The sequence below is a fragment of the Mirounga angustirostris genome, unplaced genomic scaffold, assembly GCF_029215605.1.
Source record: "Mirounga angustirostris isolate CCGP_5_RB_7025 unplaced genomic scaffold, mMirAng1.0.hap1 SCAF_5, whole genome shotgun sequence".
Taxonomy (NCBI): Eukaryota; Metazoa; Chordata; class Mammalia; order Carnivora; family Phocidae; genus Mirounga; species Mirounga angustirostris.
Genome location: NW_026991713.1, coordinates 17,334,790 through 17,352,469, shown reverse-complemented (window position 1 = coordinate 17,352,469; position 17,680 = coordinate 17,334,790). Strand labels below are relative to the sequence as shown.

At 47.5% G+C, this 17,680-nt stretch overlaps 1 protein-coding gene across 6 annotated transcripts in view; it reads left to right on the top strand.

Moving 5' to 3' along the window:
• Positions 1 to 17,680, top strand: part of CHST11 (carbohydrate sulfotransferase 11) — a 259,731-nt gene that overhangs the window by 103,934 nt on the left and 138,117 nt on the right. For all 6 annotated transcript variants that reach the window (XM_064590700.1, XM_064590701.1, XM_045872699.3 and 3 more), the window contains exon 2: positions 16,945 to 17,030. In XM_064590700.1, coding sequence (XP_064446770.1) covers positions 16,945 to 17,030 — 86 coding nt within the window. The remainder of the gene's footprint in view (positions 1 to 16,944; positions 17,031 to 17,680) is intronic.

Genomic DNA, 17,680 nt, shown 5'->3' with positions numbered 1-17,680 from the left:
TCTCAGGGGGGCTTGTTATCCTGGAATTGCCTGCCTGCACCTGAGTGAGCCCTCGCTCTGGCTTCACCCTCCGAGGGGCCAGGGCATTGCATGCTGCAGCACTTTGCCATTTGGACTTGGGGACATTTGTCTTGGCTTGGAAAACAAAGCATCAAACTTGTGGGAGATTGAGACAGGAGGGTGAGGGAGGAAAAGAGAGGGAGAAAGAAGGAAAGAAAAGTAGAGGGAACATGCTCCTTGCAGGGGGTTGAGCTGGAAGTCGAGGGTTGAGGATGGGGGGGCATAGATCTGGGAAGGGAGTCAGGGATGCTCCTCACCGTCACCCTCATCGTCTCCTGCTTTATCAAGTGGAAGAAGGCTGCATCGTGATCTCAGAGAAGTTACAAACCATGAGAATATGTGCGCTTGGAGTCATGGCTGCTGGTGTACTTGGTGCTCTCACCCCGTTTACCCCCTTACTAACCCACAAGGCACGTTCTCTTGTTGTTTTCATCTTATCGGTGAGAAGACTGGGGCACAGAGGGGTGAAGACACTCGCAGGACCTCCAGTCCCCTTGGGGCTTAGCCGTAGCCACTTTGCTCTACAAAGTTTGCGTTGTTGCATGTGTGTGTTTGAACACTTTCTTGTCAACATTATGACCCAGCTGAGTCAGATAGATATTAAAGTTATTTTCAAGGTCAGCCAGGCAGGATCTATGGGTGCAAACAAAAAGCTGTAATGTGGTGATTCTGCTCCATTCCTATTACTAAGTGACTTCAACCCTGTTTCCATGTTTTCACGTTATTACTCTTACTAAGGGATGGGCCCAGCTTTGTGAAATGCTGTTTTCTGTGTGTTTCGTGTCTGCTCTGCTCCCCTCCTCTCCTAAATCAGGTAGATCTCTATTGATAACACTCAGATAATAAACATTTCCCTGCTCTGTCAATCTACAGAATCCATCAGACACTAGCTGTGTGACTTTGGCAAATACCTACCTGAATTTGTTTTCTCATCTGTAAAATGGAAATGATGACACGTTTCAGGATGGTCCCAAGGACGGAGAGGTTAAACCATGTTTCCTAAAGTGCTTAGCATTCAGTATGGCATATCATAGGAACGCCAAATATGTTCTGCTTATTTTTGTCCCCTCTTCTCTGGGCCACCCACACAGTTGGTGGCAGCAAGCTCAGAACCAGAGCCCTTTCTAACCCACCTGGCCACTTCTCATTGGACCCTCTTGTAGCTACAACCATTTGCAAACACCCTCTTATTGGTTTACAGCTTTTTAATTTGTTTGCACCCATAGATCCTGCCTGGCTGACCTTGAAAATAACTTTAATATCTAAACTCATGCTGCACCCCGAGAGGCCATGCCTTCCTGCTCATCGTGGCAACAAGGATACTGGGCACAACGTTCATACTTTTGGAGAGAGATGGGACTCTGTCCCTCCATGTGGTCACAAAGCTTTTTTTTTTTTTTTTTTTTAAGATTTTATTTATTTATTTGAGAGAGAGAATGAGAGAGAGAGCGCGCGCCCATGAGAGGGGGGAGGGTCAGAGGGAGAAGCAGACTCCCCGCCGAGCAGGGAGCCCGATGCGGAACTCGATCCCGGGACTCCAGGATCATGACCTGAGCCGAAGGCAGTCGCTCTACCAACTGAGCCACCCAGGCGCCCAGTCACAAAGCTTTTTATCTATCTATCTATCTATCTTCTATATATCTATTATCTATTATCTGTCATCTATCTATCTATCTATCTATCTATCTATCTATCTATCTATCTATCTATCCACCTATCTATCATCTATCTATCTACCTATGTATTTAAGGAAAAAAGAAGTCTCAAAATGCTAAATATTTCCCTAGGGAAAATCACTGTAGTAGCTTTGGTCCTCTTGCTCCATCCATCCCCTCCCCATTGGGTTCATTCCCTTCCCACTGCATGTCTTCAAGTGAGGTTCAGCCTTGCATCTTGGACTCAGTAGAAAGGATGGAGGGAGAGAGGGAGGGAGACGGGGAGCGTGGGCATGTTTAATAGGCTACAGCTGCAGTGGTCTTTCCGTCTGACCGCATTTCAAGAAGAGTAATATTTGAAGTAAGGCATAGCTATCCTCAAAACATGGATATGCCTTCTCTGCCCCGCTCCCCGCGTCCTTCCACCCACTTTTGGATCTTCTTCAGTGCCTGCTATTATCCACCCCTATACCACTGCTTGGTAACAGCACCTCAAGTTATACTCAGGCAGCTTGTAGTCCTGAGACATGCAGACGCGAAGCACACTCATTGAGCCCTCATTTGTCAAAGATCTGTTGGGGGGAAAATAGCCCCATCAGCGGCTACGGGTAAGTTTTTCTTCCTCTTTGGGAGAAATCCAACACTTTGTTTAGCACTTCCCTGCCTTTCAGGGGCGTCTGTAACACTCAGAGTTGCTTTGGATCTGGCATGCTATTGATCGTCATTTTTAAGTGGGGAAAAATGATAAACAACACCGAAGAACGCGTTTTCATGTTTATACGTTGTCATTTGTGTGTGTATATATTTACATAGCTGAGATCCTGATCCTCATAATATTTTGAAATCTGCTGCTTTAACTTAAGCCCTTTCCCCAGGTCTTCACATTATTACTTTTAGTAACAGTATCATTTTTGAGTAGTTAATATACTGTGATTTATTAATGCTGTACCTAAGTGAACTATGATTTATGAAATGATTCCTCTAATCATGGACATTTTACAGTGGTTACAGTTTTTGACCATTGGAAGGGAAATATAGTAAACATCTTCGTGCATAAATTCGTTAGCTTCTGTTGGATTATTCCCTTGGTGTCATTTCCCAAGAGGGAAATTGCTGGAGTTGAAGGCTGCAAACATCTTCGAGGCTCCAGGGAGGTAGTACATGTGGGGATATTTTAAAAATTAGTATTAGCATCTTATGCCAGAAGAACATCAGAAGAAGATAACACAGATGAACAATTAAAATGATAAATTCGGGGCGCCTGGGTGGCTCAGTCGGTTAAGCGTCTGCCTTCGGCTCAGGTCATGATCCCAGGGTCCTGGGATTGAGCCCCGCATCGGGCTCCCCGCTCAGCGGGCAGCCTGCTTCTCCCTCTCCCACTCCCCCTACTTGTGTTCCCTCTCTCCTGTCTCTCTCTCTGTCAGATAAATAAATAAAATCTTAAAAAAATAAATAAATAAAATGATAAATTCCCATCCTTAACTCATCTAGACATACGGGAATGAAAATACGGGTTTGGGTGGATGGGTGGCTGGCTGCCCTTCACTACTGTGGGCATGTGTTTCGTTGTGGGGGATAGTCTCTTTCTAGCTGTTTCTTGCTTCTGCCGCAAAGGTACACACAGTGTCTGTTCAACAGCCCTCTTTTGGCACCCCACGGCTGCCTCACACTGGTCTGGAGCAAAGCCAAGATGGTTGGACCTCCACTGTACATCACCAACTCCCCTCTCCCTCTGTGGAACGATCTAGTGTCCACAGATGAATGTGTATATATCATGTCCATAACAGTGAGATTTCTGGTTGGAATAGAAGAGGGTTTTTGAGGTGCTCTCTTGGGGAATAGTTAGAAAGAGAAGGTACTGGACACCAGGAATGGTAGCCAATTATAGCTTCCTGAGCCCTTGCAAATGCCTGATGTGGATTAGTTTATGGAGGCCTCACAACATTCCTACTAGGTAGGTCATATTTTTATCCCCATTTTACAGAGAGGTAACTGAGGCCAAGAGATTGAGTATATCGTCAAGGTCGTATAGGACATGGGCCCATGTGTATTAGTTTCTTAAGGCCGCCAAAACAACGTGCTGCAAACTTTCTCTGTTCCCTCCCAGCTCTGGGGGCTGGAAACCTGCAATCTAGGTGCTGGCAGGGCTGAAGGCTCTAGGGTGGAATCCTTTGCCTCATCCTAGCTTCCGGTGGCTCCCAGGGATCCTTGGTACTCCTGGGCTGGTAGCTGCGCCCCTCTGCTCTCTGTCTCCCTGTGTGCAGGGTCTTCTTCCTGTGTGTGTGCATCTCCGTGTGCCTTCCTCTCTTATAAGAACAGTGGTCATTGGATTTAGGGCCCATCCCAGTCCAGTATGACCTCATCTTCATTTAACTAATTACACCTGCAAAGACCGTATTTCCAAATAAGGTCCTGTTCCGAGGGGTTCTAAGTGGGCATGAATTTCGGTGGGGGGGGCTACTGTTCAATCCACTACACCATGATCTTAGCCAGAACCCCATTCTGCCTTCTCGGACAGGGTGGAGAAAAGGGAAAGAAAGCGAAAGCCAGGGCATGCTCGAGTTTTGCCCAGGTGGCCTTGAGAGAGACAAAGGATGGGTGACAATCCCTGTGTGGCCAAGGGGAGCAGAGGCTTATGTGAGAGGTGGGGTGCCCGGCACAGGCCAGCTACATTAGAGCAAAATTGTCCTGCACGGAGCCCAACAGCTTTCTGCACCTGAAGGGAGAGACTAGGTTTGGGGTTAACACCCCGCCATGCTTGAGTAGCTTGCATAAAGGTTACCTGGAATATGTCCCTTCTCAAGCAGCCGCGTTATTCCCTGTCTCTGAATCTGGGGGGTGGGGGGTGGGGGAGGACCCCAGAGGCAGACATCAGTGTCTCCAAGTCGTAAAATTAGACTTGGAGCGCCAGCCGCAGGGAAGAAAGTATTTTGGCATATTATCTGCATCACTGCAAAATAAATCTATAGGCATTCCACGGAAACTGCAGGGGAGAGTATAGAAATTCTCCAGCACGCAAGGAAGGGTAAATGAAAATTAGCTGTACGATACCCATAATTACTTATTCAAGGTATAGAATGTAATTAATATGATCTATTCTGCCAGGGCTGTCTCTCTTGTTTTATTTAAAGGAACATAAAATGTCATTTATAAGGGCTTTCCTAGGTTAACTGCCAATTTCAATTCCTTGAACTTGGTTTTTCCACAGGGTCTTATGTTTCTCAACAATATAATTCGTCCACTGCTGTCAGGTTTTCGGGAACAGAATTCGGGCTGGGGGCTGGTTCTCCCTTACCCCAGACACTCTGATTCCCCACCTTCGACCAGCCTGAAAGTGCCAGTTCTTGTTAATTCTGTTACTGTATGTCATTCAAGGTGATGACTGTGTCCAAAAGAAGCTTCTAGAAAAAGTAAAGCTGCAAAACTAAAGCTACAAGTCTAGGATGCTAGCCTATAAGAATCTGACTCTTCCCAGAAGTCTAGTAAATGTTCATGGCTACATTCAGGTAGCCTTTGATTAATATTTGATCCTTTAACAAACTTAACCTGCTTTTAACATTTTCAGTTGCATTTAAAATTTAATATATTTAATGTCCCTTTTGAGTACTTCAATTGCCTGATTAACAAACGAGCACTTGGATATAATACAAATCTCATACCTCAGGCTTAGAAATATGGTGACTAGTAAGTTTTTAAAATGCTCCAATAGTATATGTGAACAAGATTTCAACTTAAAATCTCAAGCCAAATAAATTGTTCAATTAAATCTTCCGTGTTGGGATTGTGAGGTAGATCTCCTACTCACATAGGTCAAAATCTTGAAAATATTAATTTTACGGGTTTTCTTAAATGTTTCTGTACTTATTTTTTAAAAAGCCTTATTGCTGATATAATTTACATATAAAATTCACCTATTTTGAGGGTAGAACTTAGTGAATTTTGGTATGTTTACAGAGTTATACAACCATCCCCACAATCTAAGTTTAGAACATTTCCATCACCCTAAAAAGAACCTTTATGTCTGTTTACCGTCACTCACCATCCTGCCCTTAGGCAACAAATAGTAGAAAATCAACTTTCTATGTCTACATATTGGCCTGTTTTGGACATTTTCTGTATTTAATTTGAAATCGTGCTGGGTTTTTAAGGGAACAGTTTTGCTCTCTCAATTTTGGGGTCATTTTCTCCAGCAGTTTTTTGGGTTACTGCCTCAGTGGCCTGGAATTTCTTCATGAGGGAGAGCTGAGCAACCCAGTCTGTGTGTGTGTGTGGGGGGGGGGCTCTTGTAACCCAAGACCCAGACTCAAGTCCCTGCAGAGGACCAAACCCCAGCAGGTGGCTTCATGCCACTCCGATTCCTCACCTGTCCCCCGGCTCACTGCTCTGAGAACGGGTTAAAGTGTGAGCTGCGGGCAGACTCTCATGGCGGCGGCTGGCTCCGAGGCCATGGTTCTGACCTTGCGCTCATCAGCCAGGCTCCTGTGCCCACCTGCCGTTCCTCACAGCGCCTGCTCAGAGGCCACCAGCCAGCACACTCACCCAGAAGCCTCCGGGCCCCCTCGGGTTCACATTCCGCATGCGAGCGGGACGGCTTAGGTACACTCGTGTTCATGGCAGCATTATTCCCAGTAGCCAAAAGGTGGAAACAAACCAGGTGTCCATCAACGGATGACTAGATGTGTAAAATATGGTATATGCACACAATGAAATATTATCCAGCCTTAAAAAGGAGATTCTAACTTATTCTATAATATGGATGAACCTTGAAGACCTTCTCCTAAGTGAAACAAGCCAACCATCAAATACTGCATGAGTCCACTAATGTGAAGTACCTAGAATAGTTAAATTCAGGGACAGAACGTAGAAAAGGGGTTGCCAGGGGTTGGAAGGAGAGGGGGATGGGGAGTTAGTGTTTAATAGGTACAGAGTTTCAGTTTGGGATGATAAAGTTCTGGAGACGGTTGGTGGTGATGGTTACGTAGCAGGGTGAATGTACTTAATGCTCCTGAACCATACACCTAAAAATGGTTAAACTGGTACATTTTCTGGAAGCCTGAAATCAAGGTGTTGGCATACATAACATTTTCTGTTATGTATATTTGACCACAATTTTTTAAAAATTGGCAGAACCCCTTTGGTGTGATTCTCCACCTCGAAAATCGTATTCGGAGCTTATGGTAGGGAAAGGACATGGACCTGGGAATTAGCTCCATCTTGACTACAGAATCAAAGGAATGTTTTCCCAGTCTGGCCTGATATTTTCGGAATGAGTTAGGTACAAATCAAGGAAGATGCCTCAGCCTAGCCAACACACCCTTCACAGCGAGGCTCCCCCCTGTCCTGGGAAGGACATTAGCTGTGACACCTTCCGCCCCGGCCCCTGAACTCACTGGCCGCAGCTGGAACGAGCTTCCCCCTCTTCTCCAGACTGTCCTGCAGGTGCACCGTCTGCGTGCCCTGTGGGCCGTGTCTCCTGTCTGGCTGGTCCGACATCCCCAAACCCTTCTGAGACATGAATCCCATGGGGTGCTCATTCACCTCCTTGCTTCCCAGGACCCCTCTCTGGGGGAGCCTGATTCAGAGGGGCTGCGGATGTGTCTTTTTTACGAGGACCTCAGAAGACTCTTATCAGACAGGTTTTGAAGACACTGGATGAGGGTAACTGTGTTTTAGAAATGGTCTACTTTCTTATCTTTTGGGAAAAGAACTCAAATTCATTCATTCATTTGTTCATTCATTCACCCAGGCGCTGAATTTAAGCACTCTTTTAGGGACTGAGGAGATCGGGGTGGAGAAGACGATCCAAGTCCCTCTCTCATGGAGCTTATAATCTTATGGCAGCAATGGGCAGTGGACAATAAAGCATTTACAATAAAAAGTCAAAAGACAACAGGTGCCTTGAAGAAGGATAAAAAACAAAGCAGAGGGGAGACAGCGAGAAAGAGGGGGCAGGTTGTGTGAGCTAGTGTGGTGGTGGGGGCGGTAATGTGAGCAAACGCAGAGGGAAGAGTATCACGGGATGGAACAGTGAGCGCCCGGGGCCTCATGAATTGGGACAAGTACTAAAAAAAAAAAGAAGAGAATAGAAAATATCAGTTCATCACACCTAAACTGGGTGTGAAAGGACAGGAGACAGGAGATCTCTAGCTTTGTGACCTTAGATGACTCACTTACGCTCCTGGATGTCCATTTCTCCACCTGTAAAATGGGGCTCGGGATGCGGTAGGTTCCACTGGATTGGGGTTTCTTAACCTTTCAGTGCCCTTCACCTCTTCCATGCTTTCCTGGGGTGGACTGCAAACACGACTGTCCAGGAAGGTCATTTTTGAGCTTTGCATCCTGCCATTTGTCCTGCTCACTCAGAACCAATCCTGAGGGTACATTTCTCCGATCATAAATACCCATTCCCTTTGCTTGTGAGAAAGCCATTAGGCCAGATGGCCTCTAAAGGCCCTTCTTGTCCTAGATGTGCCTGATTCTCCATTAACCTGTCAGGTTGACAGCTGGTTTGCACTTGGGCAGGGACCTTGTGCTTTGTGGAAGTGGGCACAAGCCTCTGCTCTGGGGACATTTTTGCAGATGGGCCAGAATCATCTAAAAGAGGGGGTGCATGATGGCAGAGGCCATTGGTTTGGGTAAATTACGTTTGACGGCATATTTCTGCTTCTCCTGGCAGGTCAGTGTTGTAGTATTTGTGGTATATTCTTCAAAACTGAGTATCACAGTCTCTCCATGGAAGGTTTCTTTTTTTTTATTTTTTAAGATTTTATTTATTTATTTGAGCCAGAGAGAATGAGAGAGAGAGAGAGAGCACATGAGAGGGGGTAGGGTCAGAGGGAGAAGCAGGCTCCCCGCCGAGCAGGGAGCCCGACGCGGGACTCGATCCCGGGACTCCAGGATCATGACCTGAGCCGAAGGCAGTCGCTTAACCAACTGAGCCACCCAGGCGCCCTCCATGGAAGGTTTCTATGACCGTAAATCTCCTGGCCCTCAGATGAAGCTGTGACTTTTCTTTTCCAGAGTTATGTCAAGTGCTTTCACCTAATTCTGGGATTTATACCCTTGACCTTGGTCTGCCAAAAGTTTAATTCCCTTTAGTTCTGCCACCACCTTCACAGGCCGGGCAGCAGGAGCTTTGTGGAGTTTATGGTAGGGAAAGGACACGGACCTGGGAATTAGCTATCAGAAGGGCTCCGATCATTTCCGAATCGAATAAAACCCAAATTCCTCAGTGGTCTTTAGTGGTTGCTAGTAGGATCTCCAATAAGGAAAAACAGATCTGGAAATGATATTGATTAGCTCTGGGTTGTTGTAGGGACTGAGAAGGAAAGACTAGAAAGTTGAAAAACTTAAGTTTGATAATCGTATTAATGATAGTTTAGGTTGAACTCCAGCACCCTGGGCCTCCCACCCTCAGTGTTTTTGGGCTCTTGAAAAGTCACCTGCAAATACAAGTGTGCTGAATGTTTTATAAAGCTCCCAAAGCCTGGGTAGTTGGAGGACACTGGGTCAGTACTCAGGACTGTCTTTTTGCCTGGCCTTTCCCAGTTCCAACCTCTATAAGCTATAACAAGTCTCATTTCAGATGAGTGGGGGAGAGCATGCAGGGTTTGCATCCACAGAAATGTGGGTTGGAATCCCAGCTCTGCTGCTCACTAGCTGTGTCAGTGGGTAAATTCTTCACCTTCTCTGAACCTCAGTTTCCTTGTCTTTAAAATGGGCGTAATGCCACCTACCTCCAGGGTGGTGGTGAGGAGTAGAGGAGAGACATAATAAAAGCGAACGTTTATTGTTTGTAGAATTCATTTAGGGCACATCGCAGTTCCACAAGAATGGATCCTATTAATTTTGCCTTATGTTTTTGTTTGTTTTCATTTCTTTGACTAAGAAAGCCAACTAAGTAATTTTGAGGATGTTTTGTTAGCTAACCAACTTTGAACTTCTCTTGTTTGTTCTTTTGCTAAGTGGTTTGGCCTGATAACCCTTTAACAGAAAAAACGTCTTTGGTTAAACCCTCCCATCGCTTGACTTGCTGTTTTATCTCATTCACTTGACACAAACATGCTGAGTACCTATCATGCACTAAGCACTTAGTTGGGCAGAGGGCATGTGGAGGGGAGCCAACAAGAGAGCCATGGGACTGGGCTGCCAGGGACTCAGAGGTGGAGGGTTGAGCTGGCCTAGGACAGGGCAGGCTTGGCCCTTCTTTCCCAGCCCTGCTGTGGGAACTTTGGCTATCCTGCGCCCGCACTGGGCCACGTTTTCTTCTTTGAAAATAAGCGGGAGTGGTCAGATGGGAGCTAAGAACCCCTCAGGCTCCAAACATGAGTTTTGATTCTTAACTCTTTGACAGGAGAAAACAGAATGCAAAAACCTGAACCCATCTGGGCATGCAGATGTTGCTGAGCACACATGGATTCAAAGAGCCTCAGATTCCTTGAGATAAAACTAAATCTCACAGAGATACAAAACATCTTTTTTTTTTTAATTTTAATTTTTTTTTAATTAACCCATAGTGTAGTATTAGTTTCAGGGGTAAAATTTAGTGATTCATCAGTTGCATGTAACACCCAGTGCTCATTACATCAAGTGCCCTCCTTAAAGCCCATCTCCCCACCCACCTCCCCTCCTGCAACCCTCAGTTTGTTCCCTAGAGTTACGAGTCTCTTATGGTTTGTCTCCCTGTTTTTATCTTATTTTTCCCTCCCTTCCCCTAAGTTCATCAGTTTTCTTTCTTAAATTCCACATGAGTGAAACTATATGGTATTTGTCTCTTTCTGATAGACTTATTTCGCTTAGCATAATATACTCTAGTTCCATCCACATTGTTGCAAATGGCAAGAGCTCGTTCTTTTTGATGGCTGAGTAATATTCCATTATATATATATATACCCCATATCTTCTTTATCCATTCATCTGGCAATGGACATCTGGGCTCTTTCCATAGTTCGGCTATTGTGGACATGGCTGCTATAAACATTGGGGTGCAGGTGCCCTTTCAAATCACTATGTATCCTTTGGATAAATACCTAGTAGTGCAATTGCTGGGTCGTAGGGTAGCTGTATTTTTAACTTTTTGAGGAAACTCCATGCTGTTTTCCAGAGTGGCTGCACCAGGAGAAAATTTTTATTAGCTACAGATGTGGTATTTGTGAAGACTTACGTACCTCTGTTTCCCTCTCTGCTTTACGGGAACTGCTTGGAATTGAGCCAATTCTAAGCCAACTGGTGATGTCCGAGAACCCTGGGAGCTTCAGCACCTTATCCGCCCGGCGCACTGCCCCCCCCCCGCCATCTTTGTTTTCTTCTGTCTCCCTCCTCTTTCCTCTAGTCCTGAATATTTCTTCCAGAAACCTGGGCAAAACAACTAATACGTTCTGATGTTAGTGAGCGACTCAAAGGGGATTTCTTCCTTTGTGTTTTAAAAGGAGAGTGGTGGTCCAAAGGAGATGCTGAACTCTAAAGAACAAGAGGGCTCCTGGAAGGCCAGGCGCACGGGCGCTTCTGGTTGAGGGTTGGGTTCTTTCCACTCTGAGTCCCTCCCGGTGTGGAATTTCAGGTCCTGGGTTACTAAGACAAGAGGGTTTTGTTCCAACAACTGCCCCACCCGAGCTAGAGACCACTAGTTCTGCTTCTGTATAAGATTTGGGGGGGGGGGGGGGTCCTATTTTTGTATTATTATTATTATTAATTTTTCTTTGTTGATGGCATTTTTTCATTTGAAAAACCTCTTCATTTCAACCAGGATACCAGCCTTTGGTTGTGAATTTGTAAACTGGGCAGAAATTGAGAAGTCTGTCTCACAGCCAAATACTGCTTTTTCTTTCCCAACATCTTCTGGGCCCACACTCTTCTCTCCTGCTTTTCTGTTACTAACTGCCACCGGGTCCTCTGTCTACACCTCCTGCCCCTTCCCCCTGACTGCCCCACCCCCAGCCCCTCTCCAGGACTTACTGAACCCGTGGTTCCCCAGGGAAATTTCCCACTGCCCTGTGCTTAGACATTGGGAACTTCAAGATCACCTGGTTTTATCTCTGCACCTGACCAAGGAGAAATCTGAGGGTACCTGGTTCAAAGTGAGGCTCTTTGGTGACAAAGCGAGGTGTAGGATCCAGCCCTGTGACTTTTCACATGGACAGACCTGGATGCTATGTACCAGGCTATTTTACATTTTCATTTAATTCCCAAAACCATCCTAGGATGTAGGCATTATTATTGTGCTTTATAGTTGCATTTCAGAGATGAAGACGTTGAGTGAAGGTCCCAAGGCTGGTTAATAGTGAAGCCAGGATTTGAATCGAAGGGTGTGGCTCTCGGTGCTTGGGACTTTGCTGGTTTTAGCATGGAAACAGTCCGGAGTTCCAGGAATCTCTTCTGTCCCAGGCAAGCCAGGATGGTCAGAACTACGGGGTGACCTCCACAGGAGAGGGGACAGCTGTGACATAGTGGCCTTTTAAGGGAGGCTCTGCACCCTGCTGTTGCAAAGCAGATGGCCCATCTTTCCAGGAACGGCCCCCTCTGAGGGAGCTGGTTAGCGCTCTCACTTCTCCTCACTTGATGATGTTGACCTAGACACGGTCCCATTCCAACATCCTTTAGACACATGGTCTGGACAGTACTGCACCAGGGCACAGCGTGAATTGGTGCCTTTGGAGAAGACATCTCCTTGATTGCATTTTTGCTCTGCCACCCGCAGAGTGTGGTGTTGATGAGGAATCATGCCCAGGCTTTTAGCAAAATCAGATTCGGAAAGTGTCTGAAGTCAGTGCAGTATTAGAGTGGTTTTGCCGGCAGGGTGGGGGTGGGTGGGAGGTGGAGACGCATTCGGACCCGGGTGACTGAGTAAGCAGTGCCTCCCTTTGGATGTCCAGGGAAGTGAGAGCACAGAGGCTGTGGAGCTGGACTATAATCCCCGAGCATCCCATATGCCTGTAGTTTTCTAAAACGCATCAAAGGTGAGTTCCCACCCAGGGCCCCAAGGCCTTTCCGTTTTACGTCCTCAGACCCGATTTAGCCATCCAGCAGCTCCCGTCCAGCCCAGAAGCACAAGGCGAGGTCACAGGGAGTCACTCAGAGGGTGAGGTGGGTTCCACTCCTTTGCTGGGAGCCCACTTTGTGTCCCCTGCTGTCCGTTGACTGTGAGCAGAGGACCCACTTAAGGACAATGTGCTCTTTGTCATCATAAAACAAACACAGGGGCTGGCTTCATTCATGTACCTTGGAATATGCAGAAATGTGCCTGGGTCCAAGAAATTGTGCTGTAAATTGAGCCAATTCGATTCTTACCAAACGGTCTTGAGTTTCGTTGACTGGAGTTTAGAAAGGAAAAAAAAAAAGCAAGTGTTGCAGCTAAATAAAACTCGTGGTGGCGGGTGGATGGCAGAAGGCCACTGTTAAATGTCCTCAGGGATTCATTTCTTAGGGCTTTTGATCACCAGACCTTTTATTTTTCAAAGGAAAAAAAAAAAAGAACAGCTGTTGGATGCTACAGGCGGTTTCTTCCTTATATAGTAGAAAACAGCCTGTCCAACGCTTGTGAAGGAACCCTGAAATCCTAGCTCATTCACAGCCTTTCTTGAGTACTGACTTGTGCCAAGCACCAGGGGAAAATGTGAATAAGACGGGGAGGGTCTATACCCCCATGTCCATGCCCGGCATACCGTGGGTGCTTGAGAAAAGTTCATTGAATGGAGTGTGATAACTTAGTTATTAGTCTGGCTGTCACATCACATCACTTTAGTGACTCCTAGGACACTGGAGTTCATTTTAGATCTTCTGTCCTAGAAGTGGCCAGCCAACCCAGTCTGGGGCCCAACTAGAAAGATGCGTGGTGGACTTGGCACCTGACCCTTGGCCCAGCATGGCAGCTGAGAGCATGGGCTGCCTGTGTTGGAGTCCATGCCTCACCTCTTAGTCATGAGACCCGGGCAAGTTACCTTCCCCTGCTGTGCCTCAGTATTCCTATCCATAAAGTGGGGACAGTGGTGGTACCCACCCCATACGGCTGCTGTGCAGATGAAATGCACCGTGAGCGCTCTCTAAACTGTACCCACCACCATCTGTGTGTGTCACTCAACCTTCTCTGATGCCACTTTTCCGAAGACGCACACGGGACCAACGTACTTAGTACTTACGTGCATAATTGCCAGCCCGTCCTTTGGCTCCCAGGCACGCAGTAGGTCCTCACTGTCCTTGTTTGGATGTGAAGCACCTATAGCAGTCAGGTCTGAGTCTTCATGTGGTTACTTTCCAATCCCGTGGTCTTGACCTTGGTCCAGTTTCTGAAGTTAAGGGAGGCTCAGACCTCTAAAATGCAGGTCCTTCCTTCACCGTGGGAAGGATTACACTTAACCAAGTGCCTGGCACACAGTGAGCGCTCGATAAATAGTCGGATTGTTGTCATTCTCATAAACAGCGCACAAGGCCCCTTTGGCTTTTGTGGCCTGGGGTGCCGAGGCTGGTTCACGTGGCGCCCAACGGAGCGCGCATGGCCAGGGCGGGAGGAGGCACGGAGGGCGGGCGGCCTTGGGAAAGGGCCCGTGTTGCAGGCCCCACACGGTCAAAGCATTTTAAAGGCCTTGTATTCGAAAAATAAACCAATTAAATAATACTGCCCCCCATAAAAGCTGACTTTTAATGGACTCCACGGTAGGGTTTTCACCGTGGCGGGTCCTGCAGCCACCGGCCCCGGGAGCCTGTCTGCCGCCACGGGGAGAGTTTAATCTTGCACGGCGTGAGCATAATTTTACAAGTTTTATGGCTGTTTTTTCTCCTCCAAAGTGTTGCTATGTCATTGTGCACCGAGGGCAAGTGGCGTGCATTTAACAGTTTACCTCGTTTTTGGTGGAAATGAAAAATGAAATAAATTAAAGAAAAACACAACATGGATTTTTCCCCCTTCTTCTTGAGGCAGTTGTGGAGGAACAAAGAGGCAGTGTTCCCCCCCCCCCCCCAGCCTAATCAAATTCGAACGGCTTTTATGGGTGGACATTTGCCCGCAGGTCGCCTACCCGGAGAGGGCCGTGGGGCACGCAGCATGCTTTTGGGGCTTGTTCCGCTGACCCCAGGAATCCCGGGGACCGTTCTCCAGGGCGGGGGTCAGCAAACGACAGCCGTGGGCCCGATCCGGCCCCGCGTGTGTTTCTGTGACACGGTTAGAAAAAACCCATCAAAAGAAGAAGACTATTTCCCGACACGTGAAAATGACACGGAATTCGCTTTCTGCGTCCATGCATGGAGCGGCAGTGGCACGCGGCCACACCCGTTGGGTTCTGGATCATCCGTGGCTGCCGACACAGTGCCCCAGACCCCGAGGGCACAGGACCAAAGCGCTGCCTGCCCTTCGCAGCAAAAGCGCAATGACCCGGCTCTCCGAGGCAATGGAGAAGGGGACAGAAAACGCAGCTTCCAGGTTCCTGGAAGCGATGATTTACTCTGAGGGTTTCCATGTAGCTCCAAGGGACAGGTCAAAGGAGAACTGCCTGAGAAAGGGTCAGTTCACCTGGAGAACTTCCAGAAGGAGTTGGCTCCTTGCGGAGATGGCTTTCCTCACGTTTCGGACCTACGGCTGGCTTCTAAGTGTCCCCCTCTGGCTCCTCCCGCCCCAGCCTTCTGTGGCTCTCGGTTCAGAGAAGCCTTTGAGGTCTGCTGACTTCCCATCAGCTCGCTGGATGGCTCACGAGTAGAGAAGTTCTCACCTTCCCCCCCCCCCCCGGGGGTAGGCGGGTTTTGGTCAGGAATCGTTCTGTGCAAATCCAGCGTGCAGTTTGATGCCCTTCAGAAATTTGTAAGAAACGCTTTTTGGCCAGCACCCCGGTTTAAGCATTCTGCAGATAGGAGTAACTCGTTGAATCCTCACAGCCAACCCCATCTTACAGCTGAAGAAACACAGGCACAGCAAGGTTAGGTGCCTTGCCAAAGATCACACAGCGGGAATGTGGTAGAGCCAGAATGCAAACCCAGGGAACATCATGGGTCCTCTCTGCGGCTGCTACATAAGGGCGAATTCTTCAGACTTGTGGATGGATCTGCTTTCCTTGTCCCGCCCATGCCCCTACCAAGTCATTCCACAAGAAAATCGCCTCCTGTGGGAGAAGAAAACGCTTGTTTGCTCATTCATTCGCTCCTCCCTCCTCCATGCCGCCCGCCCTTCAACAAATAATTATCAACAGGTGACTGCGTGTTAGGCTCTGGGAGACTGCCCGGAATGAGGGTGTTTTGTGAACAAGAATGAAAAAAAAGAAAAACTTTTTTCCGCTTAAAAATAGTTTGGGGCGTTGGGGAGGGGGAGGGGAGCGCCTGCCTGGCTCAGTTGGTGGAGCGTGTGACTCTTGATCTTGGGGTTGTGAGTTCAAACCTCACGTTGGGTGTAGAGAGTACTTAAAAATAAAACCTTTAAAAAAGTAGTGCTGAGTGTCCCCAACGCCTTTGGCTTTTGAGGAGTTCCCTTAATTCTCCCTCTTTTATTTTTAAATTTTTTTTATGTGGGCTCCGTGCCCAGCGTGGAGTCCAGTGTGGGGCTTGAACTCACGACCCCGAGATCAAGACCTGAGCTGAGATTAAAAGTCAGACGCTTAACCGACTGAGCCACCCAGGCGCCCCTTTCCCCTCTTTTATTACTTGTAAGTGCTACCTCTATCTGTTTAGAGCCATAGCCCTTGTCCTTTCTGCCTTGACCTGACATTTTCATTAAAAGTAACCTAATTTACAAGAGGCTTTGGGGTGACCGGGTGTCTGACTTAGCTAGTGGAAGAGCCCTCCGGGGGAGGCCCTGCATGGTGCTCAGGAGACCAGAACCAGGTGGGGGTGGGGGGGCGGGGAAGGCAGGAATAAGAGGTTGTAATTGATCATTGAGGCCTCAAGGAGGCTGTGGGATTTGAAATACATCACCAAGCCTGGTGCTGGGAGAACTCACTCTCTCGGAAGAACCTTTACACTGTCTTTTGTAAGTAGCTTCATTTCAGTGAGTTTTAGATGCCTGTCTTGTTTTCTTAAAAATTTGCTGGGAAGAATGTTTAAGATTATTTATGTCCTTCTGAGCGTGGAGATACCTGAATTCTGGAGAAGACATGCCATTGGATAAAGGAACAGCAGCTTTGCTGGAAGTGGTTTTATCTCCTTTCCTTTCCTACCTGTTTCTTCTTCCCCCACCTACCTCTGTGCCTTTTTCTTTGTCAGACAACAAGCCTTTGTTGCTCATTTCTGATGAGCCTTCACTTTCTCTCCTCAGTCATGCGGAGGAACCCCTTTGGTGTGGACATCTGCTGCCGGAAGGGGTCTCGAAGCCCCCTGCAGGAACTCTACAACCCAACCCAGGTAAGCCCTGGAAACTTGCTTGCTTTCACGGCTTGGTCTCCATGCATCAATTTTGAGGGGGAGGGGAGAATGAAAGACTCCAAAATCTGGTTCTTGGGGGATTTGAAACTTCCTTGCACTGCCTGGCATTTTACCTTCAGTGGTGGCTTTCTTGGTCACCCTTTCTCTGTATAATGGCTCCGAAATTCTAGCGAGCGGGATTTAGAATTCGAGAAATGCTTTGGTGTAGTTCTGGACTAAGTTTCCGACCTGCTCAGGTTTGAGATCCACATAGTCACAGGTGCCAGCAATGGGGCTCTGAAATTATAGAGCCGGCTGGGCAGTGTCCCCCTTAGCACCCCGAAAGAAGGTTCACATGTGGGTGAACTGGCCACCCTGCTCCCACGTTGGTTCATTCAAGTCCAAGATGCCCCAAGGATTCCACCTCACTGTACCTGGTTACCAAGACTCAATTCTTTTTTTTTTTTTTTAAGATTTTATGTATTTATTTGAGAGAGAGAATGAGAGAGAGCATGAAAGGGGGGAGGGTCAGAAGGAGAAGCAGACTCCCCACTGAGCAGGGAGCCCATTGCGGGACTCGATCCCCGGACTCCAGGATCATGACCTGAGCCGAAGGCAGTCGCTTAACCAACTGAGCCACCCAGGCGCCC